General features: G+C 39.1%; 1 protein-coding gene across 3 annotated transcripts in view; it reads right to left on the bottom strand.

Moving 5' to 3' along the window:
• GRAMD4 (GRAM domain containing 4) overlaps positions 1-27,248 on the bottom strand; it is a 75,896-nt gene that overhangs the window by 4,373 nt on the left and 44,275 nt on the right. For all 3 annotated transcript variants that reach the window (XM_086886865.1, XM_023918656.2, XM_023918655.2), the window contains exons 4-18: positions 25,891-26,011; positions 18,369-18,430; positions 16,342-16,474; positions 15,840-15,865; positions 13,907-13,998; positions 12,266-12,357; positions 11,291-11,339; positions 10,410-10,481; positions 9,034-9,077; positions 8,829-8,938; positions 7,462-7,616; positions 3,564-3,711; positions 3,003-3,096; positions 1,847-1,931; positions 81-149 (exon numbers count right to left, since the gene is read on the bottom strand). In XM_086886865.1, the coding sequence (XP_086742991.1) occupies positions 81-149; positions 1,847-1,931; positions 3,003-3,096; positions 3,564-3,711; positions 7,462-7,616; positions 8,829-8,938; positions 9,034-9,077; positions 10,410-10,481; positions 11,291-11,339; positions 12,266-12,357; positions 13,907-13,998; positions 15,840-15,865; positions 16,342-16,474; positions 18,369-18,430; positions 25,891-26,011 (1,352 nt within the window). The remainder of the gene's footprint in view (positions 1-80; positions 150-1,846; positions 1,932-3,002; positions 3,097-3,563; positions 3,712-7,461; positions 7,617-8,828; positions 8,939-9,033; positions 9,078-10,409; positions 10,482-11,290; positions 11,340-12,265; positions 12,358-13,906; positions 13,999-15,839; positions 15,866-16,341; positions 16,475-18,368; positions 18,431-25,890; positions 26,012-27,248) is intronic.

Below are 27,248 nucleotides of genomic sequence, written 5' to 3'. Positions count from 1 at the left end.
CTTTATGCTGGTGCTAACCAGAGGAGGAAAAGAAGGGTAAGAAATCCAACACAGCAATACAGATACAGCAAGCTACTTACTTTCTGTGTAGATGGTGTTGATACAGCAATACCCATCCCTGATCCTGGGAGAACAGAGAGCACTTTATACTAAAAAATAAAACACAAAGACTTAAGGTATCTTCTGTACTGAACAACTGCAAAAGATGCTGCAGAGGTTACACAATTTAGCACTGGCATTTCCTCCCAGCCACAACCAGGATGAAGCCATCTGCCATTCTCTGGAGCCTCATTCTCCTGGACTCGCTGGGTACAGTCTCACCCAGAGAGCCAGGACTGTTCTCTCCACTTCCTCCCAGAGCTGCAGCAATGCCCAACCTGCTGGAACCAGCCCAGCCCCAAAGTGAGCATCAGTCCTGCTCCAGCACACGGGAGCTGGCCCCGCCGTGCCACGGGCAGCTGCAGGCTGCCAGATGGGGTGGGCAGGGCACAGCCCTGTGAGATGGGCCTGTGGGCATCACCCAGAACTCCTCTACAGGTGACATCCATCCAACTCTTCAGAGGAACAGCAAGCAGACCAGAAAAGGCTGCTTTTTCAACATTAGATAGAAAACAGGGTATCACAGACTCATTGCATCATTAAGGTTGAAAAAGAGCTCCCACCTTTGACCAAACACCACCCCATCAACTAAACCATAGCACCCAGTGCCACACGTGGACTGCTTGCTTGATTATTTAGAAAGAAAGTCCATAAAGATAAAAAGGAATACAGTTAGCTGAACTTGGGAGTACTCACAGGGAGGAAGAGACATTCCAGTCAGAGCTGGGTCTCCCACCTCCAAATAAAACCAAGCACAGTACATTTTTATGCTTGGCTGCATGATCCCTGTCTCATCTTCATTAAAAACACTACACAGAAAATTTTATGGCAGTAAAGGCCTACTGAACAACAAACCAGCATTACTTGAAGTATGATGTTTGAAATCCATTAATATGAATTATTAATTCCAGTAAGAATGTTCAATTTGAGCATAAGCTGTCTGCTTTATAGACATGTCATAGAAATAGGAGGAATTAATTTGAAAATCTGGAGGTATTTATGCAGTAGTAAACACCAGGCTGAGGTGTTTCTTTGCTCAACATGATTTATCTGTGATACAGGATGCAGCAGAAAGCAGGGGTGTCTGTTCTCAAGATGAGGACAAGTTCAGAAAGGGTAACAAAAAGTGATGTTAAAGGCCATGGAGAGTGAGAAAGGCACCAGTAAAGCCTTCAGTAACCACAGGCCAATAAACCTCAACCAGAGGAAGGACAACATTGCCCTCACTATGCTTCCAACCTTCTACTTCTTGCCTCTTACTGATGGGTCCCAACTAGATGAAACTCCAGCCCACCCTCCTCTGGCTGTTCTCATGATCTACTTTTCTCCACTGACAACAATCCTGCCTCCCTCTGAGTCACCTGCTTTTGAGATGGTGCATCTATCAATATCCACACCCAAACTGAAGTTAGCAATACACAATTCCTGCTATCAACAGACCTCCTTAAGGCCTACACAGCTCTGGTCAACACTGGAGTTAGTAAATAACACAATTAATTTTTTTTTTAAAAAATGCAGGAGTGTAAGGGGTTAGTAAACTAGTTTGTCTTCATGCTCATAGCAAGTTTGCTTGTGCTGAGTCCAAAAAAGCAGTTCTAGGGAACATTCATAATCAAAGAACTACATTTCACTTATACAAATTATCAATGGTATGCTTTTTCAAGATAACAAAAGCACAAATGCAACTCATGACTAGCTGAACAGAAAAGCAGTTTTCTCCCCCATTTACACCACCAACCAGACATACCTTCTGGATATCTGTTATGTCCGACAGCTTTATAACTTTATTTCTTTTTGATGAGCCGGATTTTGAGCTTTCAAAGCATAAGTAACTGGAAACAATAAAAGAAAATGCTCATTTTGATACAGTGCTTTAAAATAAATTTCTCAAATATCCTCTTGTCTCTTCTGAAGTTTGAAAATTCACAGGTTAAAATAACTTCCAAAATAAAAGAAAGACATTCAGTTCAGTTATGGCTTCTAATTTAGCACAAACATTTTTAAATTCTAGCAACTAGCTGCTGTGTCTGAAAGCCCAGAACATACAGTATGCATACACACACAAAAATTCTTGTATTTATATTACTGCACTGAATGGTCAAACCTGACAAGCATTTTAAAGACACACAAGGGACATATATCCTTAAACAGTTGAATACCAAATCTCAAAAGGCTTATACATCTTTCACTATCCTAAAAGAAGATTAATGAGAAACACTGTGTTAGTTTCATGTTACAGTGCTGCAGACAAAAGCTCAGATTTCTAAACACTGGAGAGTGGCCTCAATCACTAGGTGACACTGCATACAGATGAGCTTTATTTCCTTTCAGTACACTCCAAAGCAACTTCAGTGCAAGACCCAAACAGTAATGACCACAGTTATTCAGTCCTGGGAGGCTGGGAGGTAAGGAAATAAAAAAAAAAAAAAAAACACTCACCCATAAAAATTTGAAACCAAGGCTTAATTTTCAGTTTTCCTCTTTGTTGCTGTCATTTCAAGGAAGCCTATACCTTAGCTTGCTTAAAAAAAACCCCTAAACTGAGAATATTTGTCAAATAGCTGTTGGTCACAATTTTCAAAGTATACTTAGGTTTTAGGTTTCTTTTCTAGTATCTGTACAGTTAGTATGTCATCCACATCAAGAACTGCAGCTACTAACAACTGTCTATTTAGAGCTATTTTGCATTCCTATGCAAGCCTTTCCAAGGCAAAATCTCATCTGTTAAACATAGCCACACACCAGGTTCAGCTCCCCCTCTCCTATGATGCTTCCTTGATGTTGCAAAGCACCTTGAAATGGCATTTTTGCTTCAAATCACTATTAAAAGATCCTTTATAGATTCAAAGACTTTAATGTCTTGAATTTCCCTCCTAGGAAATGTGTGAAGTGCAATGACTCACTTTTCTGTGACATAGAGAACTCCGTTCCTGATGTAGTCTGTAGGCATCTTCCGATCTCTGTTAATCAAGCAACAGCGCCAGCCATTTTCACACACTGGAAAAGTCATAACAACAAATCTTGCTTTAAGAAAAAGAAAGAGAGACTGGCACTATCCCCAACAGTCTCCTTATACAATAGAAAACACTGAATATTAAAATTTAGATACCTAAAACTAAAAGCGCTTACAAAGAAAAGCCTAAATCAGGTGTTCTAGACATCATAACATCTGTTTTAACACTCATTTTGAAAAAAAAAATAAATAAAAACCACCCACACAATTACTCCCTTAACTTGACTGTTGGATTTGCATAACTACAAAAGGCACACCAGGCTGTGCACTCTTTCAAAGAGCTGCAAGGATATGGAATGAAAGAGACCATCTCCATTCATCCTAATTTAAAGCAAGATTTTTAAATCAAAAGCTTACACCTACACAATGCACAGAAAAGGAATTCAACTTTAAACTGTTCCTGGCTTTTTACAAAATATTCTACTAATGTAGCCTTCCTGTGGCATCATACCTGGCAAAGGACGTTCATTCTCAGACAGGTTAAAAATTTCATGGAAATTTCCTCTCTTGGTGCTATGAAAACGACTTGTGTCTTCATCTTTGCTTATTCCAGTTGGGGCACTTGAGCCCATGTAACTCCTGGAGGCTGTTGTTTGAAGCTGCAGAAAAAGAAACACAATTCCAAAATCTGAGCAGCAACATTCAAGCTACACTCTCAAAAATAATTTAGCTAACTACTCTTTTGGGGAAAAAAAAAATCTATAATGCAATAATTTTCATTAACTACTTACATAAATTTACTTTGGACTACTTCACTATGCTGCTGCTGCTAGAGCACAGGCCTCTAATATGGTACATGAACATAACCTTTCAAAGTGCTGCCCTTTGATGGACACACTTTGCTGGGGTAAAGCACATGGTGCTAAATGCACCTATCTTAAAATACCATTTTTCTACAGTAAAGGCTATGTCTCATTAGATACAGCTAAGTCACTGCAAACAGCTCCAACGATTGTAACTAGTGGGACTACTAACAGACAATATATTATCAGCACTTGGCTTGTCTTCAAGAGATAAACAAAGTATTACTGCACAAAAGAAGTTTAGAAAGAAAAAAGAGAAAAAAAAAGCCACACAGAGCTGCATAAGCTCATTATGAATACAAATGTTGAAAATGAAAGGAAGTTTTCCACGCTATGATCCATACCTTTTCATGCCCTGACAGCTAGCAGGAAAAGAAACAAACAACACAAATGTGACAGTGACAAAAGAAAAGAAAGTGAAATCTATTTAACAGTATAATACACAGAATAAAACATGAACCGAGTGGCACTGCATGATCTTGCTCACAAACCAAGACACTACACACAATGAATGCAATTAAAAAAGTTATGAGTGGTTAGAGCACACCAGTTCAATTTATTCAGGTTGCATCAGAACCATTGATCTTTCCTATGCTTTGAAGTTGCACTTTTGAGAGTGTTGACACATAAAACAAAATCTGAATGGTTGTCAGCATCCCTGGGAGGGAAAAAAGGTAGTACAGAGTTCCTGAAACCGAAGTACTTGAGTAAAATCTACTTTTAAACAGAGCTCCTTAACCACTGGAGACTGCCCTGTCAACAAGCCTTGCTTCTGGAAGGACAGCAGGCAGGTTCTTTTGGAAAGCTCTCCTGCACTTTCATTTTCATCTTGGTGGGGCACTACGTGATTCCAAAAGCAGGCACTGGCAGCTCTGCTCCTAGCCCTACCAAGCACTGCAGTTCAGCAGGAGTCAAACTGACAACATGGAAGCTCAGGACTAAAAGCTCTTCTCCTGTAGAGGCCCAATGCTGCTGAAGGCAAACCAGCCTTCAGCTGCTTTTTTTGTTACTTTGCACTAAATTGGCAGCACTCAACACTTCAGAGGATTTACACACTGAGAAAAGGAATCTAAAGCAATGAAAACATGTGAACTGCAACTGCTAACTAGAAAGCAGACTGACAAAACAAGCATGGCAGAGGGCATTTGCCATTTGTCTGGTTAGGGTACCTCAAAGACAATGATGCCTCAGGGGAAAAGAAATATGGAAACATATTAACATGGAAAGCAAATTGCTGATGGTAACTAATATTGCCTCACTTGTGTGGTGCTGAGTCCCTGGGACCAAGGAAAATAACAGCTTATTCAACAATCTGTGTGCAAGTAAAGATGAACAGAATTTTCTGAAGGCCTTCTTCAACAAGCTATTTGGCTGCACATGCACACCATCAGGTGAAGTGCCATGGTCTAAAACATAAAAATGATCAGAGCAAGAGGTCTAATGCTTTTTGAGCAGGAATAAGGACTATTTCTGCTCTCTGCTACACTGCTTCCTACCTACTTGTTATATAAAGAGATTTAAAAAATGGAGTTTAAACTTCAGTACCATTACCCATCTGGTGTCTGAAAATGTAAGTAGTTCTGCCCTCACTTCTAGTCCTGCCTATCCCACGCAAATGTTTCCTCCTGCCACTCGGGCTTCAGACACCCAATGGCCAATTACTAAAAGAAGAGCATTTTAATAAACCTTAAATCTAACTGGAAGTGGTTGGATTTGTAATGGTGGATGATTCCTGATTGTCTAAAATCATCACCAACAACCTGGAGGTAAGGTATTACTTTTCACTTGATCTGTCATCAGCTTTTGACTTACAACCTTTATCTACCAGATACTGTTGTTAAGACTGTTCTCTAAGGACACAAGGTCAGAGAGGTGATACAGGCAATTAATATTGCATTGTGTCTAAGTTTACTCTGTCTTGTATGCTGTTTAATGATAAGAAGCCAAAGCAAATGCACACATGCTGGCAATACATGCTTTTGGGCTCTGCCTTTTCTATGAAAAAAATGAAAAACTCGCTTTGGTTTTTACCTTTTAGTACAAAAATCTATTTTTCATACTATGAGGTCCGCAGAAGTCTCTCAAGGGGTAAGAAAGTTTCTCTAAAATTACTGAGATCAAGTTAATGTTCTCAAAGACATTTGGAAGCAGGTAATGCAGTCCTGTACATCCTTTCCAGGAAGGGAAACCAAGGCCATTGAGCCAGACCTGGTAGTACAAAAACCAGGTCTCTACTTGCAGAACTAAAGCCAGGAAGAAAAGTCAAAAGGAATAATTACTCTCTAAGTTTATGGACTCAAGTTCAGCAATTCAGAATCTTCCCACCTCTAAGGCAGATTAGAGAGACAAGCAAGATGATGTCACAACTACCACAGTATGTGAAGGATAACCTGTAATTGTGGGAAGCACAGAAGCTTTTAAGATCATCTTCTGGAACCAAGAGAAATAAAGGCCCATGGATGGCCTCATCCAAGGGCTTATTTACCCATCTCATTCCATGGAAAACAGAACAGAAGACTCACTTTCTGTAAATAGACTGTCCTTGTCTACTTCCTTCTTAAACACTCACTTGTGCTGCAGTTATTTTACCACCCTCTGCCCCACCAGCCCCCAAGCCCCAGATTTCTTCTTAACAATGAGGGTTCATGTGCTTAACCCTTTTGCTCTCCAGTTGTATAGCCAGGCTGAATCACTGCTCAGTACTGTGCCTTTCAGACAGCACTCAGAAACTCCATGAATGCAATTAGATATTGTGCTAAGAGGCATTAAGCAAATGCTAAAATGGGATTAGACTCAAGATCTACTATAACTATTTTAATTTTTAAACTAATAAAAATTGACAAATCCAGGCATATGGAAAATCCTGACTCAGTTACCATGTCAGGCCCCAAAACAATTTACCAAGATGCACAAAACGCAATACTTTGAGATTTAACTGTGACAAATTCAACTTTAACAAAAAGAAAATGTACTGTTGGGAGTACAAACATGAAGTTATTTATCACCACTATGCTAAAAGGTCACCTAATACAAATCACCATGAAACATGATGTCTAAATATGTAAACTACCTTTGTTAATTATCATCCTATTAGTAAGCTGCATATTATACTCAAGCCTTTATCTATTTTTTAACTGCACTTCAATTTACCTAAGTATATGAATTTCCACTGAAAAAGAATGCCTAACAGTAGAGAAAGTGGATACAAAAAGACTGTATTTAACAACAGAATTACACAGAATGTATGTTAAAGAAATTGGTATGAATATGTATGGTGTTATATTTGTGTGTTTAGCTTCAAGATTCACAGTGTATCTATACAAACATACACATTTTTGATAACTGATTCCTTTCATACAAGAAACAGAATCCATAGAAGAACTGTGGATCTTGAAAATAATAAAAAAATGCAATTAACTAACATAGATTGTAAGGATTTAACCATCTCTTTAATGTGCTCTAGTCACTGAAGAAAAGGAAAAGGGAGAAAGGGATCTGATTTTCAGAGGCAGAGAACACAGGGGCAAAAAGATTCATTACCCTTACCCGTCTTGACACTGTAGCATTAGATCTTTCTTTGAGCTGAGGATCTGTCAGGAGGCTTATCCAGATGATATAAGGAGTATCATACTTAGCTCTTAGTCTGGGGCATCGTTTGAAGATAAAATCAATAAGGAAAAACTTGATTCCAGCATAGAGTCCTGAAAAAAAGGTCACTTCAGTTTGAATGCTTAAGAGGCATTAAGAACATCACTGTTTTGATCATATTTTTGAAAGCTCACAAATGAAACCGAATTCTGTGCATTTAGTCACAGCGTTAAAACCATTCTCCTGGGTTTACTATTTTACTCTTCTTTCCTTTCCATCCTCAGTTCTTTTAAACATTTACATAGCCACTATTATGCAGAAGAACATTTGAATAATTCAAACATATGTTCCTTATTACCAGAAGCATTCTGAAAACATGATAGACTACCAAAACAAAAAACACACCAGATCATTCAACTATGCAGCTCCTGCAAGAATTTTAATGGCAACAGAGGGCTCTCATGTACTACACAAAACTCTGTCTTCCAGTCCCAACTCTAATCTTATACAAGTTATTTCCTTGCATTCTGCCATTCAAAATGGGCTTAAAATACTCTCTCAAAACTTTATTGAGTGTAATCCAGATCTCCTAAGAGTCAGAGTAAAACAATTATTCCTCACATGTCTAAATTCAACTGCTGTATAAAGCAAACCTACATTTATGTTCAAGCTAACCAAATTTGAAGTTCAGTGCTGTGGTAGTTTGGCAAGTGCCACTAAAAGAAATACTGATTTGATTATATCATTACTTCAATGAAAAAAATTAAAGGTTCACAGTACAGGGCTTCATACCTCAGCAAAAACAGTCCCATGATGTAGTGAGAACCTTTTTCTCAATTCCCACTTAAGACTGAGTTTCTGTAACAGACCCACAGTAGTCTGTTCATGTTGTCCAGTACATTCTCCAAGTTTTACCAGGAATCCCACTTACTCTTTTATTTTTTCCTACATTGTCACTTACACGTCTCCTGTGTCATGCCACTTATTTCATTAACAAGGATGTATGAGCAAAAAACCCTCAACATATAGGATTTTCTGGAAGCCTTACAGCTGACAGTCTGAGAAGTTCTGCTAACAGCTCCTCATGGATTTCTCCTCTTCAAGATAAGCAAAAGCATTATCCAGTCTTTTCCTATTATACACTGAGATGGTTTTCAAAATGGTCATGACAAATGATGCTAAGCACAATGGAAATACTTTAAAACATTGCATGATTTATTAATGCAGGTTTTCTCTCTTAAACTCTAAAATTCTCCCTCTAAAGATCATGTAGGTTTTAACCATTAAGTCTAGACTGTAATAGGTGAATTATTTATTGTGTTTACCCAATGCAAGCCCAAGAATCCTGTAGGGCAAAAAGCAGGATGCAATAAAAGCTGCCCATAGAGCAATGTAGAGCTTCTGCGTTATTTCTGGCTGGACCCACATGAACAAGCTGAAAAAAAACAAAGAAAAATTTTATTATTAGTGTTACACATATTGGCAAGTCTTGTTTTAAAAGGGAAGAAAATCTCACATCAGATAACTTACTTTTTAAATTTTTCCAGTATATCTGCCATCTTGCCAAAAAGGTTCTGTGTAAGAAGGAAAAGAATTAAAACCAATTCCTGCATTGTCTTGGGTTTTTTATCCACACAATGAAAACAAATAGCTTTCTGACTTTGTTGGTAAGCAATTCCCAGAAGCAATTTTTTTTAAAAACTAATTTTTAGCCATTTATATACTTCACAACTGAGTAAATATAGAACAGAATATCAATACTTGGTGACTTCCATCTCATTTAACCTTGTTCTGTAACTTGTGATTGATCATTGTAACTGATGAAATTATTTGATCCCACTGTCATAACTGGAAAGCACTCACATTACTGCAAATATTTTAAATTAAGCTCTCAATCTAAGAGTAAAGAGCTTCTGTTAGTAGGTAACAAAATGGAAAGTTTCTTCACACACTTTGCTGAAATTTCAGGAAGTGGTAACTGAGTTCATCAAAAGGGCTATTAGCTTCTTGGAAACAGACCATTATCAGGTTTTATAATAAACCATTGGAGACAGCAGATTTCAAGTAATTCCAACAAATGGTGAAGCAGCAGCTGACCCCTACTCAGGACTCAGGCCTTATTCTCTCACCAATCCTTACTGTCAGAGCACCTGAAAATTTCACCTTCCAAATAAATTTCCAAATGTGTTCATACAAACATATGCACCACCCCAGCAGAGGGAAGGAGCTGAGCATTCACAGTCAGCAAAGGAAGGTTAAACCCCTTTTGACAGCAACATATCATTAGGCATGGCACAAGGCTGCAGTTCAACTGGATGGTGCAGTCACTCAGCTGCTACCTCATCCAATTTATGGAGCTGGGAGAAAAACCTTCCTTCAGCCTCTCCAACATCAGCAGATTTCAAGGCTTGGAGGGGGTGGAGTTCTTTAAAACATGCTATTTTAGAGATGCAGAGCAAACTGTTGAATTAACACAGCTAAACAGACCACAGCCTTCAGCTAAATCTTAAAGGAACAGAGTCTCCTACATCAGTTTTATGACTAGCAGATTTGGCATGAGGATACACAGTCCAGTACATTTTTAAGATTCACAACCCAATCTGCATTAACAGAAGCTTATATGCATATATAAGGTAGAAAACTATGAGAAGTTGCTTCTGCTTCCCTCTGGAGCTTGCTCAGAGCTGTAGTCAGAGAACCTCAACCCATTCTCTGAAGCATCATGCCATTTCAGAAGCTCTGAAAATCTTACTGAGCTCTCCACTGCTCATAGGTAAAGTTCCCTTTGCAAGGAAAGTATTTCTTCTTTAAGCATTTGTTTTCATATGCTGTATAACAAGCTCCTTTGACCACCTGGACTATGAACTCCCTTGTTTCGAAGGAGGCAGCCGAGAGCAGCACATTACCTGCGCCTTCTGAGCCACGTCTAGAACAAGCTGAAACTTTTCAGACACGGTCAGGTCCTCTTTTGGCTGCTCCTTAGACAAGAAAGTGAAAATTCATTGATTTGCAGCTCAGATAAAACGTATTTTATAAAACTTGTCAGAACAAGGTGACTCCTCAACATTCTTGGTAATACTCATCTCCCTTTTAATAGTCCCTACACTTACCATTTTCCTTCCTTGTTTCAGATCTACTTTTTATGTCTTTCATTGCTGCTTATTTTTAGTTTTCAATGCTTTGGAGGGCTCAGGGGAAACTTTATAATTCTCTACAGCTATCTGAAAGGAGGCTGTAATGAGGTGGGGGTCAGTCTTCTCTCCCAGGTAACAAGTGACAGATCAAGAGGAAATGGCCTCACTTTGCCAGGGGAGATGTAGATTGGCTATACAGAAAAATAAGTTCATTAAAAGGGATGTCAAGCCTTGAAACAGGCAACCCGGGGAAGTGGAGTCACTATCCCTGGAAGTATTTACATGACACTTAGGGACATGGATCCAGTGATGGGGTTGGCAATGCTAAACTAACAGATGGACTTGATATTCTTAAAGAAAACAGAATGCAATACTCCTTGAAGATCCCACAGGACCTAATTTGTTCCAAGCTGATAAATTAAAATTCATTTCAGAAATGTGTTTTAAGTTTGGAATATTTTAGGGTGAAGCATCTGAACCCAAGAGTGCTGTTAGTAAAGACTTTTAAATTACAAGGGAAAGAAAAAAAAATGTAGTGTCTTCACTTGTAGCTTGCTCTTCCTTCCTTTCCAACTACCCACACAAACACAGAGGAAGGTTTAAAGATGCAATTTTTTTTGCAGGTGTACAGGTGAAGCTGATCAAAGACCTACCATGTGTTCAGAAACTTCAGGCACAATGCTCCACTGTATTCTCCAACCCCTAGAAATTATGGATATAGTTAAAGAGAGCAAGAACTCCATCCATCAACATGGATTATTTGTAAAAGGTTAAAAAGTAGTTTTTTGCAATAAGCACTTATGGCTTAAAAGTAAATAATATAATCCCAAATTGACGAAGAACCAAAAACATAACAGAAGTACAAGTGACCAAAAACAGCCAGCTTAAAAATATTAGTTAAGTAGATACTAAACAGAATCACTGCTTGTGGGTTTTACAACAAAAATTAATGGTGTCCATGGAGTAAAGGATTAGGAATATTTTTCTCTTATTTTTTCATAAAAAGAAAATTACATCAACTTATTCAGAAGCCTATTTGCTATCAGCAATTTCCAGGGAATAAAATGTTAAACAGAGAGTATCATTTAAGAAGTCAGAAAATTATTTTACAATATGCACATTAAGATCCTCTATACCATTTTGAAGTCCATTAAAAAAAAACCTCAGACTTAATTTTTGTAAGAGATTAAATTTACAAATGGAAGATATTTTGGATAAAGTAGGTCAAGAGCTCTGGAAAAAGGCAAAACTGCCATTTTAGGCCTAGGTGAACATCCTCTGCTTGGAAAAACAGCAAGCTTCAATATTGAAGGTGATGTTCTTCAATTACTCTAAATATCACAGAATTACAAATATTAGAATTTTAGTGTGCTGAGTGATTTGTCTGAGAGCATGCAACATTGTTTACGATAACCCAAGCCACAGGATACAAAGATAATTCCCAATAACTGTGAAAGATTATAGAAACTGAGCAATGATACTAAGGATATTGCAGTTTGAATTTCACCGTGTTAAATGTAACTCACAATATTAGAAAAGGTAGCAGTTCACAACCTAGTGCAAGAATAACAAAACATCTTTCAAACAAAGCATTACTTAAGCGAGTAAGCTAGTATTTATGCAAATACCTGGCTATGAGGTAATTTAGGGATAACCTCAAAATTGCTAAAAATAAGAACATAGGAATGGCCCAGCCATGCCATACAGCATTGATGTAAATCTGCAGATTAAGAAGAAAAAACAAACAGAGAGAGATGCGGATTACAAACTGGGGTACAGTGAGTTACATTAAATACCACTTCCCACTGTGCTGTTGGGCTCAGGATCATGCAATTCATATTTTTAAAAAATTAATAAATTTTAGCCACTCCATGACTGACAATGGCCCTGCACTCAGAAAGGCAAAATCAAAACTAAGAATAAACCAAATCTCCAGAGATGACACTTAACTAGTTCTCAGCTGCCTCAGAGAGTATTGAGTATTTTCAGCACTACAATTACTTGAAGGGGTAGGAGTTAAAAAAAAAAAAAAAAAAAAGATAAACCCCCCAAGTCTGTGGATCTGCTGCATGACCACGGTATGGTCAGCAATGGACAGAAGCCATGCTATAGAAGAGGAGTTACAGCAATTAGCTCCATACTGGCCAACAGGATAAACTCTTACTCTATTATTTCAGGTCAATTAAATTCCAAGTCTTTTCCAAGACTAAAAAGATTGCAGGAAAACAGGTTTTATTTTATGTAAAAAGTACAAACACAAAGAACTTCAAAAGGTATTCTGTTCTCAGCTTCTGAAAACAGAGACTAGAGTCTCTCTGTGAGAGACACTAGGGTTTTCACTGATAACCCCAAAGTGAAACATTGCTCTGGCTCCCAGGTCCCAGAGCTTTCAAAAAAAAACCAGTTCAAGTTTCTTCTTTCAGCTTTTATCTGAAAAATGGGCTTATCAGATGAGGCAAGAGAAAAATCAGCAGATATGGAAAAGGGACAGACAGAGGGCACTGCGAGGGAAGTCTCCTCCTCAATATTCCTTCCACTGTGCCATGCAAAGTAGCATAAGGTCCATAACTTACAGGGAGGTATTACTTAGGAAAAAGGTGTTACATTTTCACCACACAGCTATTGGTAATTCCTTTGACAGAAATTAATTTTATATAAACTATAACCAAAATAATTTAGATAATTTAATTAGCAATAGGAGGAAGGAAAACAAATCAAAACTCCACTAGTTATATCTTTTTCCAGCATCCAAACCTCATTAAGACAGCTTAGAAATGCTTGAACTTAACTCACAGACCTGATGTTTGCACATTGAATCCTACTGAAATCAAGGCATTTTGCCTCTCATCAGCATGATCCTAACAAATGGCAAAGAGCCCTTATGGGGACAATAGCTTCTCATCAAAATGTAGCCACTATCAGCAGTTCAGCCCTGGTCAAAAAGAAACTTCACAGAGGCCAAAGTAACCACTGAATTACCAGGACTGGGAGATGAGAAACAAGAAAGGAGTGAACAATACTGAGATAGTTCTAAGTTATTTTAACAGTTACAAAACTATGCAACAAGAGGCCCGGGAAACATAATTGAACTGGTTTTATATATAATGGAAGTGACCACTACTGGTATTTTGTGTCAAATGACATTATACCATTTGATTTGACTTGAATTGTAGCACAACCCCTATGCAGATACGGCAGTTTCAAAGAATTTTAGCAAATAATGTATTTTTTCAAGTTCTTACTACTCCTGGAGGAGTAGGATAACTTACAATAAAGGCAATAGCAGAAGTGTAGATAGAATACCAGTCTAGTAAGGCAGAAAGATTCTTCACAAAATTTGTAACAGGTTTGGCACCTCTCTCTAAATGGAAGTTGAGATTAAAAAAAAAATGTTAGAATTAGCTGGCAGTGGTTAAATGACTTGTAAATTACAAACAATCAAATTAGAAAACTATAGGAATATTCAAAACATGTAATGATAAAAAAGGCCTATCCAAATGAAATAAAAATAAAAGCCACCAATGTAACTGAACAATTAAAGAATGCATTTCCAAAAACTAAAGTGTTACCCAAGACAAAGATTATGTCTAAACTCTTAAGTATAGACAAAGGGAAAAAAATCAGCATCCTTTACAGGGGTACCCTGGCTGCTAAAAGCAGCTTGCTCTCACCCACGTTCTTATTACGACAAACACCACTGCACAAGTCAGTTTGTCTCACTGTAAAACAATGTACATTAACCTCACTGAAGTACAAGCCACCAAGGAACAACTTAGAATCACAGAATTATTTAGGTGGGAGAAGACCCTTAGGATCATCATTGCGTTTAACTATTAGCCCAGCACTGCCAAATCCACCACTAAACCATGTCCCTAAACGATTTTCTCTGCAGAGCCCTCCTGTCCACCATCAGATCAACACTCCTATCCAACTTAGTGTCATGTGCAAACTGACAGGGAGCATTCCATCCTCTGCCCAGACCATTGATGAAGACATTAAACAGCACAGACCCCAGTACTGAGCTCTGGGGGCACCACTTGAGACCAGGTGGATGTTCCATCTCCCACCACTCTCTGGGCCTGGCCATCAGCCAGTTTTCCACCCAGAAAAGCATACACCTGTCCAAGCCATGATCAGCCACTTTCTTCAGGAGAACACTGTGGGAAACAGCATCAAAGGCTTTACTACAGTCTAGGTAGACAACATCCAGAGCCCTTTCCTCCCTTGCTGCTGCTTTACCAGCTAGATTAAAGCCAGGCAAGATCTCTTGGCTGTATCTCTGCAGGACTCTACCCATTGCTAGCACTGCTGCTTACTCTTCCTAAGCCAAGCAACCCAGCACATGACTCCCTGAAGAAGTCTCTCCCACCTATGCAGACCCTTGGTCCTGTTGTCACTGCATGGGAGCCTGACCTGTGCTGGGAGAGGCCCAGAGCCAGGTGCACCCAGCAGCAAGAGCAAGAGGAGCTCTTCCTCAGCTCCCTAAAACTCTCTTAACTTTTACCCTCTTCCTCTACACTCTCTCACTACTTGGGCAAACCAGCTAGGGAACACAAGGAAACCTAGAGAGGGCTGCTGCAAACCACTTTTGCCTTCTCTGTTGGACCACACCAGTTTTGCCTTTCCTGATGAGAAGACTGCCGACACCTCCTGCAGAGAGAGCCTCAGAAGCTCTCACTCTCTTTTGCAGTAGAACTCACAACTTTTCAAGTTTTTCTTCAAGAGAGCCTCTGACTTGTCCTAATTTGTTTGGCTTGAGATTCGGCTATCCTAAACACAATTCTCGTGTGCAGTAATTAAGCAATTAGTACTAGATTTCATTAAGAATCAGCAGCACAACCAAAGCAGCAGATGAAGTAAGTGGAAGGGCACACCCAAGGCACTGGAAGAGCTCATAGACTCAAGTGCTGCTTCCACCTGCTCTTCTCCAGTAGCCTACACCAAGCCCGGAGAGAAGATCAAGACTTGGAAATCACTGGTGACAACGTTCTGGAGAGCTGAGTCAGGCTCCTCGGATAACAGGGATCTAGATTTTGTGGCTAACCTACTGGAAGTTAAGAACCACACAAAGCTGAAGTTTAATATTGTTCTTTAAAAGGTATTCTGAAGGCAGTGCATGTAGACCACTGACAACAAGTCACAAGTATTCTCCCAAATGAAACTAGAACAAATACAACAAATAAAATACTGCTAAGTACTTACTTAATCTTCTCATATTTTCAGTCAACCTGAAAAATAATAGATAAAGACAACTTGTTAAATAGACAACTAGTGCACACTTGTCTACATTTGATCCCTGAAATACTCTTCACAGTTATCAACTGTATGTGCATAAAGCTTCATTCTTGCCTGTTACAAAATGTGTTTCTAGTAACTTATACAGTCTACCTTGCATCACACTGAAAACTGAAGTTTAAAAGCTCTCCAGCCTATCTAAGACTTTGTTCACAGTTTCTAGGAGGCATGTGACAAAATCTGGTAAATAATACAGATCTTATTTTATTTCAGACAGCAGATAAAATCTCAGCCTTTGTCCAAAGCAGTCACAAAACTTTAGAGGTAGTTCTGCACTTTTGATGCTACTATTTGTTATTGAAACACTCGTTCAAACCATACAAAAGATTGTTTAAAAAAAAAAAAAGTGAGAAAAAAAAACAACTTCTAAAGGCACCAACAGTTTCTCACAAGGACATCAGGGATTTACCTTCTAGCACTAAGTGGCTCTTCTGTTTCCACTGTATTCTCTTCTGGCTGAAATCTGAAGTCCTCAACATACTCCCCAAATTTGTCAAAAAACCACTTTTGGAGTCTTGAAGAGACTGTGTGACTACTCTTATCTGTAAAAGAGAAGCACTAAGGATCAGGATAATGCTAGAAGACATCTTTATCCAATGCCAGCCCCTGTTCCCACACACCACACTTTGTTGGGAAGCACACTTTGTACAGCTTCCTCATCCTTCACCAACACTCCGTGGAAACCTGCAATTTATTTATGCTGTTGCACAAGAGCCCCAGCTGCATTAAATTGGTAAAATAGGAGTAAAGGTGACTCCTGCATTGCTCTTACGACAGCATGGAAGCACCTTATTACCCGAAGATTAAAACATCCTAACAAAGAATAATTTTTAGCAAACAGAGTAAAAACATTTTCTGGTAAAGAGATTTCTGTAAAGAAAAGACTGACGTAAATATCAGCTCTCTGTTGTGCTGAAGGGTCACCTTGAGAAAAGCAAGTGCAAAGCAAAACACTCCTGAGCACAGAGCTCAAAAACCACCTTGCAGCCATAGGGATTTGACAGGAAAGGGAAGTGGAAACATAAGCAAGATTCTGCTAGAGGTGTTTTTACTTCCACTTTCCAGCCACTGATAGTTTATAAAGACTGTATGTGTAGATAAGGATTTTTTAAAAAAACTTTAATAAAGATTGTGAAAGCTATACAAAAAAACACATAGTTTCATTTTTTCTAAAGTCAGCCTTCATAAATTATGTTGCACATGGCACATTCTATATATGGAATATACAGTCATAATACTACCTAGGAAGTCTTACACAGCAAAATAATGAAGTGATGCACACTTTCTGTACGTCAGTTTCAGTGGAAAAATATAACATAATATAGGGGTACATGGAAATAACATCAGGGTAAAAGCCTTAAGGCACAGCAAGTGAGGACTAATCAATCACCTGTAACTCACAAAACAGTGGTCTAGAAGGAACAGACTGACTATTTGGAAACATAGCTCAATACAGCAATGTCACAAAGAGGATACTGGTCATAATTACTCCAGGACCAAATTTAGTACAGAACTCCATGACATTAATACATAATTAAACAGAGACATGGAAGATTACAACAGCCAAAATGATGCAGTTAAGCTCCTGAGAAAAAGCCACTGGTGCTCAAAAATATAGTAAAATTATTTATTAATGATTTACAATGAAATCTAGAAAAACAACGAATCTAGTGATTATTTACAGCTGAGACACCACTTCCATTTGAGAACAAAAATATGAAGTAGCTTCCCACATGCTAATACTTCAGAAAGTACTGAGAAAGAAATTTTGACAAGAGAAAAAATTGTCAGCTTCACATAACAGAAAGCATTGACACTACGGAAGTACAGGGGGGAGAATTTCAGATTTAGTCTACATATTTAAAAGCCTAAGTCTTGATTACAAGCTGTAGGAAGGAAAGTAAAAATGTACTGAAAGATTCAGACTTTGACTATTGCCTTAGTTCTTTCAGACATTGGTACATTATTGAATTCATAATAAGCATCAGCTTGAGAAATGTAGATAACAGTGTAGGTGTCAAAAAATTTTTAACTCTTAAGCTTACTCCCTCTCCAGAATGTCTCTTCTTTTAGAGGAAGGAAGTAGTAATATGGTTAGTGGCATAAAAGAACTTCTGCAACTAAGAACAAAACAGAACATTTTTTTCTATGTATTACACCTGTTTTCTGGTAAGTCAAGGATCAGCAAGGCATGCGAGAATGATGAGATGAGCCAACAGGTTTCATTACATACCTAAAGGCCTTACAATACACAATAAATTCCTTGCAAAGTCAACTACAAAAAGTAAATGCAGAATCATGTACAAAGAGAGAAGTTGTTTGAATTGTCATTCATATTCAACTCCTTCAGAAGCAAGATTTGATCTTCTAAAGATCAAAAATAAACAAAAAAATCCAAATGAATTGAAGGGCTGTTAGAGATCTGACCAAGCTCACCTGTTCCATTGGCTTGTGCCTGTGGCTTTGCAGGTTGCTGAGCTGCAGGCACCTCTTCTGCCCTACAAATAAAACAGAAACAATGTGAAATGTTACCAAGGAAAAATTTATTCCCTTTTAGGTAAAGGAAGCATTAGAACCTCCATGGTTTCCACAGCTGAGATTATACAATCATGACAAGAGAAAAACCAGCTTGTACCCTCTCACAAGACTCAAAATATTCATTGCACTTAGAATCCTGGGAAATACCATCCACTGTGAGGAGAGGCGGGGTTTAGCCATTCCTGTCGCCAACAGCTCAATTTCATCTTAAAACTGCTCAACAATGTACTATCAAATTTCTTGCATTATTTATGCCTTTGTGTGGTATATTCATTGCAGTGCCTGCCAGGAAAACTCTTCAGAGCCATGACTTTTCCCACAGCAATAAATTAAAAGGGATTCCATATCACAAGCTGATAACCATCGCAGTAGAGCAAAACCACAATTTAATGCATGAGTCTTGAATTCTGCCATCGCTACTAGGGTCAAACACCACTCAACTTCACAAGAGGAACAGGTGTTAAGAATGACTTAAAATGTTATGCTGTAAGCTCTCAAAATATACGGATCACAACCAATTTGAAAAATATCTTGAAAAACTCAAATAGCCTGAAAAACTGCAACAAAAATGTTCTAAAAATATATGTCAAGCAGCAGGCATCATTGGTCTCACCTTTCAAAATGAGTCAAGAATATTCTCATCCATTAAAAGTGAACAGATTTTTTAAAACACAAATGATTTTGGCATTCTGTACATGTGCAAGGCTTCGAATTACATTTGTACACAGCCTCCAACTGCCAACCTATCTTGAGAATACTTCAGGCTTCAGTCCCAAAGCCTTCAGTCATCCATGCAGATATCATACAGAAAGATTTTTCTAATGAAGCAGGAGCTTTGACAACAAAACACCAGCCACAGCAAGCTTTACTTGACAGGGAACTGTATGATTGAAAAGATTACTTCTTGAAACAAAGAAGTGTCAGTTGAGCAATTTCATGATCACTCATTTATCAGGCAATGTAAATACTTTCAAATGTTCCTGTCATCTTTTGCTCCTCAGGAAGGGAATCAAGTGAAACATGGTCAGCAAATGAAGAGCAAGAAGAGGGATCCCACTGCACTGGACCAGTTGCAGCAATACAGACAGACATAAAGTCCTCTCTCCTGCTGTTCCTCTGGAAAGGACATTAGAAAAAGATGCCACTGTAATGTCTGCACATGGAAAAGGTCATTACTATTGTGTGCTGCCCCAACATTACCATATATCAATGAATATGATGGAGAAACTATGGAACTTGTTACTTCCCTTCCTTCCTAAGCATTACCCATCCTTAATGAGCTTTCCACATCCTTGTTCATTTCTAAAAAGAACATTTAGAAGTAATTTACTGATTTATGAATTACAGCTTGACATTTATTGGTGTTGATGAGCTGCATTCAATGTCTTTTGCTTTGAAAGACACTTGTTTTCATGGCTAGTCAGGACTTTTCCCCACGGCTTCTGTATTTGCAGCAACTCTTCTTTTCAAAAGCCACCTTTTATCAGTTTATTTTCTTTTGCTATTTGGTTCCTGGAGAATGGTGCCATTCTCCCCCAGCTTCTATATGCACCACGGGTCCCTCAACTAAAAACTCCTGTCTTTCCTTCTTCTCCTACACCCTTGCATCTCCTCCATTTCCAGCTCTCAAAAAGCAGACAGCAATAAACATGATCAAATTTGCATCGACTATTATACAGTGGTATCTTGTTTTCCTCTATCAGCCACACATCAGATGGTTACACTATAGAGTTGAGCATTTTCATCTGAAATCTGTTGTTGGAACTGTGTTTCATTGAAGCTGAAGACACATTTCTGTGGAAAAGAGGTGGACAACCACAAGCAGGCAGGAGCCAGCTACTCAACCCATTCCAGCTGTGTGGAGGCACTGACTGGGGTGGTGTCACACCAGAACAGCTCCTGTGACAGAGCCAAGATGAGATCCCACCACTGACAGCTGCCAGAGCCTTCAGCCTGGGTCTTCCTTTGACATGCTGGGATATATTTCCAGAAGCATCACAGCATCATTACTCCCCATGTTTCTTAGGCAAAAAATCTAAATCTCATCAAGAAGTAGTTCTGTACAGAGCCTTACTGGGCCCCATCAGGAGCACATGACAGTTGGCTTTGGCCCTTCTTGGTGCTTTTATTGCATTTTTTTGGCAGTGTCTTACTTGCCATCTGCCTGTTACTTCTTCCCCATGAAGAACCTGACCTTTACGAATCATCAGGTTAATGACAGCTCATTACTGCACCTGTGAATCAGGTTATAATTAGCCACTTCAGACATATCCACGACAGGAAGCTCAGAATTCATTGTTTGGGCTTGCACACCTACTGGGAAGTTCAATTCCAAAACCAGGTCATGTTGAACCATCCAGTTCATCAAGACCACTGACGGAGGGAAGAAATTATCTTTCAGAGTTTCTGAACTACTCTTCATGCCAGAGATGATTTAAAAGGCTGAAAAACATAAACAATCCTCAGAATAACACTATGTTCCTACGTGGGCTTCCTAACCGCAGCCTGAACCTAAGAACACAGGCTGCATTAACTCCTCTTGGACCACACTTTTCATCCAGAAAAGGGGTGTAACTAGTAACATCAACACATCCCCAACATGAAGCTAGGTCATCTTCATGCAGCCAGAGATTGCAGCCATTTAAAGCACAGGCTGTTTAAAACAGCTAAGAGCAACCTCAGACAGTGGAGGAGACAAACACAAACTGCCTTTTTTTCCTTCTCTCTTTTTTTTTAATATACTGAGGTTAGGGAAGCATCAATATTAATGAATATTAGAGCTGTTCATGACCAGGCACATGTACCACTCAAAAGCAACTAGCATACTCTGAGACAGTGTCTATTCACTGCTGCCCCATGAACAGCACCCAAATGTCATTTAGTTATTTAGCTGCAAGTGTAACACAAAAGTTAAGGGAACCTTGACACTGAAGGGCATTTCCCTTAAATAAACATTTTTTGTTTGGGCTTATTAGGCCCTGAACACAGCTGCAGGTCGAAATGTGTGTGAATCAACAGATGCCCTCAAAAAACTGGATGCAGATAAGAACTGCTGGGCACAACAGGTGCAGTCACCTGTTCTCAGACGTATTCAAAGCAATTTTCCCACAGGCTAACTCCAGGTTCACAAGCAACCCACCACTAGTTTTTCAAACACTGTTTTAGAAGACATTCAAGGCTATTAACACCTTTCCTACTGTTTAATGCAACCTGAATATGTGTGTACTTCCACTGAAAGCACATTCCAACTTCATACACACAAAAACAAGCCAGTATTCTCTTAGCCTAGTCTAAAAACCTATCTTTCAGGTATGCATAGCTTCTTACCCTGAAGAGCTGTTTAAAAAAACAAGTTAAATAATTTTCATCTCCTTCCATCTCCTTCCCATTAAAATACACAAACTATTTCAGAAGCCCTTGCTATTCTCATCCACAATGAAGAAACAGTGACTTATGCGGAAGCACTGTCTATTTGGTCCTTGTAAAAGTAGTTCACAATGATACTAATAACAAGGTGCGCTGCATAAGTCACAGGCTGCTGGTAAGAGTTGTTGCAAAACTTTTTGTTATTTTTGTTTTCTCCAAGATTGTAGCTCACAATTTGCAAAATATGTCAGTAACAGCTCACACAAACTATTTCAGATTATTTATGCATCATTCTGCTTGTGAAATGTCATAAGCTTCAGCTGCCATACCAAATGCTGGGATGTTCTGAACTATATCTGTGGAAAACTTCAACTGCATATCAATCAGATATACAAACAATAAACACCATGACAAACAAAAGCACCAAAAATCCTCTTCTTCTACTCCACCCTTTCCCTGTGCACAACTGCGACCTCAATGAAGAAAGCCCATGTTTTTCACTAGAAAAAAAAATTAGATTGTGAACTTTTCTCCTTGCCAAACATTTTTTCATCATGTTTTATATTACTACATGTATTGATCTGCCTCATAAATACTTTTGAATACTGTAACTTTTAAAGTAATTTCATTCTGTATATATACCACAATATAGTTTAGTTTTCATTAGCAGTTTACATCTGCAAGCAGAAAGAACAGTACACACGAACCTCAGCTTTCAACTAAGCACCAAAAAGCTGCTCTCTCCCCTACCAGGGGACATATAAATATCTATTTTAAAACTGAAAACAATTACCTTAGAAGCAGAGTGAATTTGACATAAGCAGATAAAACCTTCTGCAGTTACTCTGCTTAACAAAATTAAATTTCCATCAGGCATAATAAATATGACCCCTTACATATCTGACTATGTAAGGCAACATTTCACCTATAGTCCTAATAAAAGTATTTTTAAATATCTACACTGAAGTGTAAAATACTGTAAGCAGTGAAGAATTTCACACAATGAAGCACAAGTTAAGAGAAAATCAATAGACAAACAGATTTTTCTCCTCCTGGGTAGAAACTGAAAAATTTTCAAAGTCTTATTTTGTTGTCACCTGCCTATCACAAAAAGGTTGAAATAGTAGTAAGACTACTTAGAGAAACACTTGAGTAGAGAGGATAATTGGCTGAATGTAATCCCCAAGTGCAATACCAAGCTAATGTAATCCTTAAGATATCTAAATGGCATTCAGGGAGCTATGTCATCGTACCTTAATTTAGCAATGCCACTCCTGCTAGAATGACAATCCAACAAGGCACAGATGTTGACACAAATATTGATAAACAAAGACCTTCCATCTATTTTCTCTGTAAAACCTGTACTCATAAGCTGCAGTGGGCCAGATCAGACTCTGAGTCAGCCTTCTTGTTCTGAAACAGAGCAGGATGATGTGTACCTTCCTGCAGAAGGAGACAGCTCCTCATCCTCCTCCAGGACTCGCAGCAATGGGATCTCTTTCCCCCTTCCCTGTGCACGACAGGCATGGCTGCCCTCGGGACAAAGCCGAAGGCCTGTGCCAGCACCAAAGACAAGCACGTGGAGTTTGCCCTCAAGCAACTTCTTCAAGGCAACAAGTCACAGGGAAGAAAGTATCCTCTCCTTGAGCATCAGTTTCATCTTCCAACAGCAACAAGGCTCACTGCTTTGTACAGCTGTTATTGTGCTGGCAGATGCTCTCAGCATGCAACAGGCCCAAGTTTCTCCTCTTCAACTGTCTGCTCTAAAAGGCAATAGCAGTCTGGAAGCACAGCCACACCAACCAGCACCAGCAATAAAAATGCACTCTCACATCCCAGATGTAAGAGCAACTTTAAAATGTCACTCAAAAAACATCCAGATCGGAGCAGTCTGGGCCACCTTCCCACTGCACAGTTGTGGTGCTGGCTTGGGAACCAGACTCATCCACAAGGAACTTTGAGAGCCCCTTCTAAGCTGACTTGGCAGCACAGGTCAAGACTTCACATAGACCACCCTTGCAGAACCACTGATTTTGGAAAACCATCCCTGTGAAATATCACCTAAAAAAAAATCCCCCTGTAGTTGGTACTGAGAGTAAGAGGGAAGGCCTAATCTATCTTTTATCTAAAGCCTTGATGCACCAACACTCTGAATACTGTTCAAACTCTTAAAACAGTTAAAGAATGGCAACTGAAGTGATGAAAAGGATGAAGTACTCTTAAAGAGACAGTGGAAAAGCTGGAACTCTTTAGTCTGGAGAGCATGTAAGAAGAAAGGACTCATTAAGGATGGCAAAAAAACTGAATGCCGAACAGTTATTCACCAAATCTTACAATTCTGTAACTACGGGACACTTCTTCAAACCGCTATAAAATCTGTTTAAAAGGAAAGCAAATAAAATCCTTCTTTAGAGTTAAGAAGGGAATTCTGTAATTATTGTCTCAATAGTTTCCAGTGGAAGATTGCTCCAGCACTTACTAGTGTTAAATACAATAGTTTCTAGTAGAAGATAGTTCCAGCACTTAGTAGTGTTAAATAAATTCATGGATAACAGGTCTGCAAACAGACTGAAGTGAAAGACAGCAATGTACTTTCTGACACCAGTAAATAAAGTCTTTGTGCATGCTTACAACAAGTGGTTGAGAGAATGGGGGCAGTTTAGGCTGGAGAAAAGGAGGCTCAGGGGAGATCTCATTGCCGTCTCCTGCCTGAAAGGAGGCTGTAGACAGGTGGGGATCAGCCTCTTCTCCCACATAAAAAGCTATAGGACATGAAGAAATAACCTCAAGTTGCACTGGGGAGTTTTATATTTGGTATTAGGAAAAATTCCTTCACCAGAAGGGCTCTCCATCACTGGGACAGGCTACCAAGGGAAGTGGTTGAGTCACCATCCCTGGAGGTACTTAAGGGACATGCAGATGTGGCTCTGAACTGCATGGTTTAGTGGTGGCCTTGGCAGTGCTGGGTTAACGGCTGGACTTGATGATATTGAAGGTCTTTTCCAAACTAAATAATTCCATGATTCCATAGGATCAGGAAGTAGACAGACCCACCCAAAGCAACTAGGCCCACATGTTTCCCATAAATAGCTCCTATTTCCATTGCTACCAGTGAATGTGGACTGGCCCTAGCAGGAAGGTATTTTTACACCTGAGTACAGAAGGAAGCAGGATGCTGGGAAGAGTTTGCATGGCGTTGGGAAACCGCATATCCAAGCAAAATGTTTTGCCTGTTTGCTCTTGCCTGTCACCTCTAAGTAACTGGCAGTGCTTAGCATGGGATCACCAACTCAGCCTGCACTATTTTCTGATGACAGCACTTCGTGGTGAGCCACAGATCCTGCTGCTCAGCTGAGTAATCTCAGCTTCTGCTGGGGAAGATAAAACAGGCAGCTACGACACAAGTGGTCTAGAACAACCAGGCCCCCAAGCAACTGCCATGGTCTTAAGATCTATGTAGCTAAACAGAGGAATGAGAGACAACATCAAATGTGATGCCTTGCATCATTAAGATAGATGTCCCTGAGGGTGAAAGGACCTAGGGACATGGGGAGGTGTTTCCATCTGTCATTGCAGTGGCAAGGAAAGCTCAAATTGCTGTTACTCACATGCATTTAAGGCTTTGCTGTGGCACTGGGACGTGCCTGCTGCTGCTAGAATAGGAGAAACGAGGATTGGGCAGTCTGGAGAAGACACTGGTTTTGAGAAAGGTAATTGTATGCAATGGCATGACAAAGGCTCTGGCATTCAGTAGATACAGGCAGGCAAGATCCCAGAGTTAGGGTATCAGAAGAGGTGAAAAGAAGAATATCTCATCTAGAAAGTGTCATGGCACTTCTGTAGGTACAGCAGTATATATGGCAAATTAACTTATATGTACATGAATGTTAATTATGTAGTTTTACAGGACAACATAGACAGCTGATCCCTCTGTGAACTACTGATTTATTTTAAGAGCACCTAGGCTTGAAACATAAGCTTTTAACGGCATTTTCCAGAGACAGTCAGCATTCTTGAGTGGCTTTTAGCTTTAAAGTGAAGAAGTTCCTCTTACCTTGCTTTAAGTACTTCATTGACTCTTTGTTCTAGTTCTAATCTCCTCTGCCGCTCCTTTTCTAGCTCCTGCCTTAACGTTTCAGCGTTTGTTTCTTCTCTCAGCTTCCTGAGCTCCTCCTCTGTTAATTAAAGAAGAAGATAAAGATTTAGTTATCCTGAAGTATTTCTTTAAGAAATTTTAAATCTAATTATGACAGGTAAGTTGTGGGGGATTTTTTTAGCTGTGCTATACCAAATATGTTCACCAGAAGAAAACAAGTATTCAGGGGCTAGACAGACTTGCTAAAAAGCACACAGCTGTATCAAGTACAAAATGTTTCATTACAATTGTTAAGCAAGGAGGAAAACAAGTCTAATGTTTTCTTTTCAAGATGCAAAATAAGCCCTTGGTACAAGCTATCTTTACTTAAACACAACATACTCTTCATTCCCCAAAGAAATAATCAGCAGGAAAGGCTGTCTATTGCTAAATCCAGTGGTCATAACAAAAAAAAAAAAGTATATGTTTTCTTCCCTCATGTCTGTGGGTGGGAAAACATGAAACCATGAACTCAAAACAGGGTATATGATGCCATATAAACCCATGCCCATTAATTTCTGGCACCAAGTCAGATGGTCCCTCTATGAGCCTCAGCACCATACAGAAAGGGTTGTGAAACAACAAACTAAGCTAGAATTCTTACGCTTTTCCAAGGTTATTGTGTGCCCTACTAACTTATGTGTAATAATTATATATATAAACACACTCACTTATTTACTTATAAAAACACATACACAGTCTCACAGCGTCTTCACATGAAGTTAGTATCAAGTATGCATAAGGCTTTTTTGTGGCTAATTAGCCTTGCTTTTGTCACTGGCAGTGTCCTTGCTCATGACCTTATTTTACTCTAGAGTTAAAATGGGGTCACTATTACAGACAACATTTCCCAGACAGGCATACATGAGATATTTCTTTTTTTTTTTTCTTTTTAAACCAAACTCTACATTTTGTTCTCTGGGATGGTTTTTAAGCTCAATCACAACAATCAATAATAGAACAGCAGGTGTATTTCAAGTTTACAACAAACCAGAACATAAACTACTTGCTATTTCCACTATCATCACAAACACAGGGGGTTCAGGCTTTTAACACTGTTTTACAAAATTGGTATATTATGTTATACCCTCCAGAGGACTGTTACACAATCTCTTTTGTTTATTTTCACATACTGCCTTCTAAATCTCTGATAATCAGAGACTTTTGGTATCTGAGCCTCTCTGACTCCAATCACCATGCTTCTTAAGAAGGTCTGAAGCTGCAGTGCAAATATCCAGAGGAACTGATACACTCTCCATGCCCTGCAGGAAGCCCTA

This window comes from Cyanistes caeruleus, chromosome 4 (genome assembly GCF_971803275.1).
Source record: "Cyanistes caeruleus chromosome 4, bCyaCae1.hap1.1, whole genome shotgun sequence".
Lineage (NCBI taxonomy): Eukaryota > Metazoa > Chordata > Aves > Passeriformes > Paridae > Cyanistes > Cyanistes caeruleus.
This window is presented reverse-complemented; position numbering and strand designations above follow the sequence as displayed.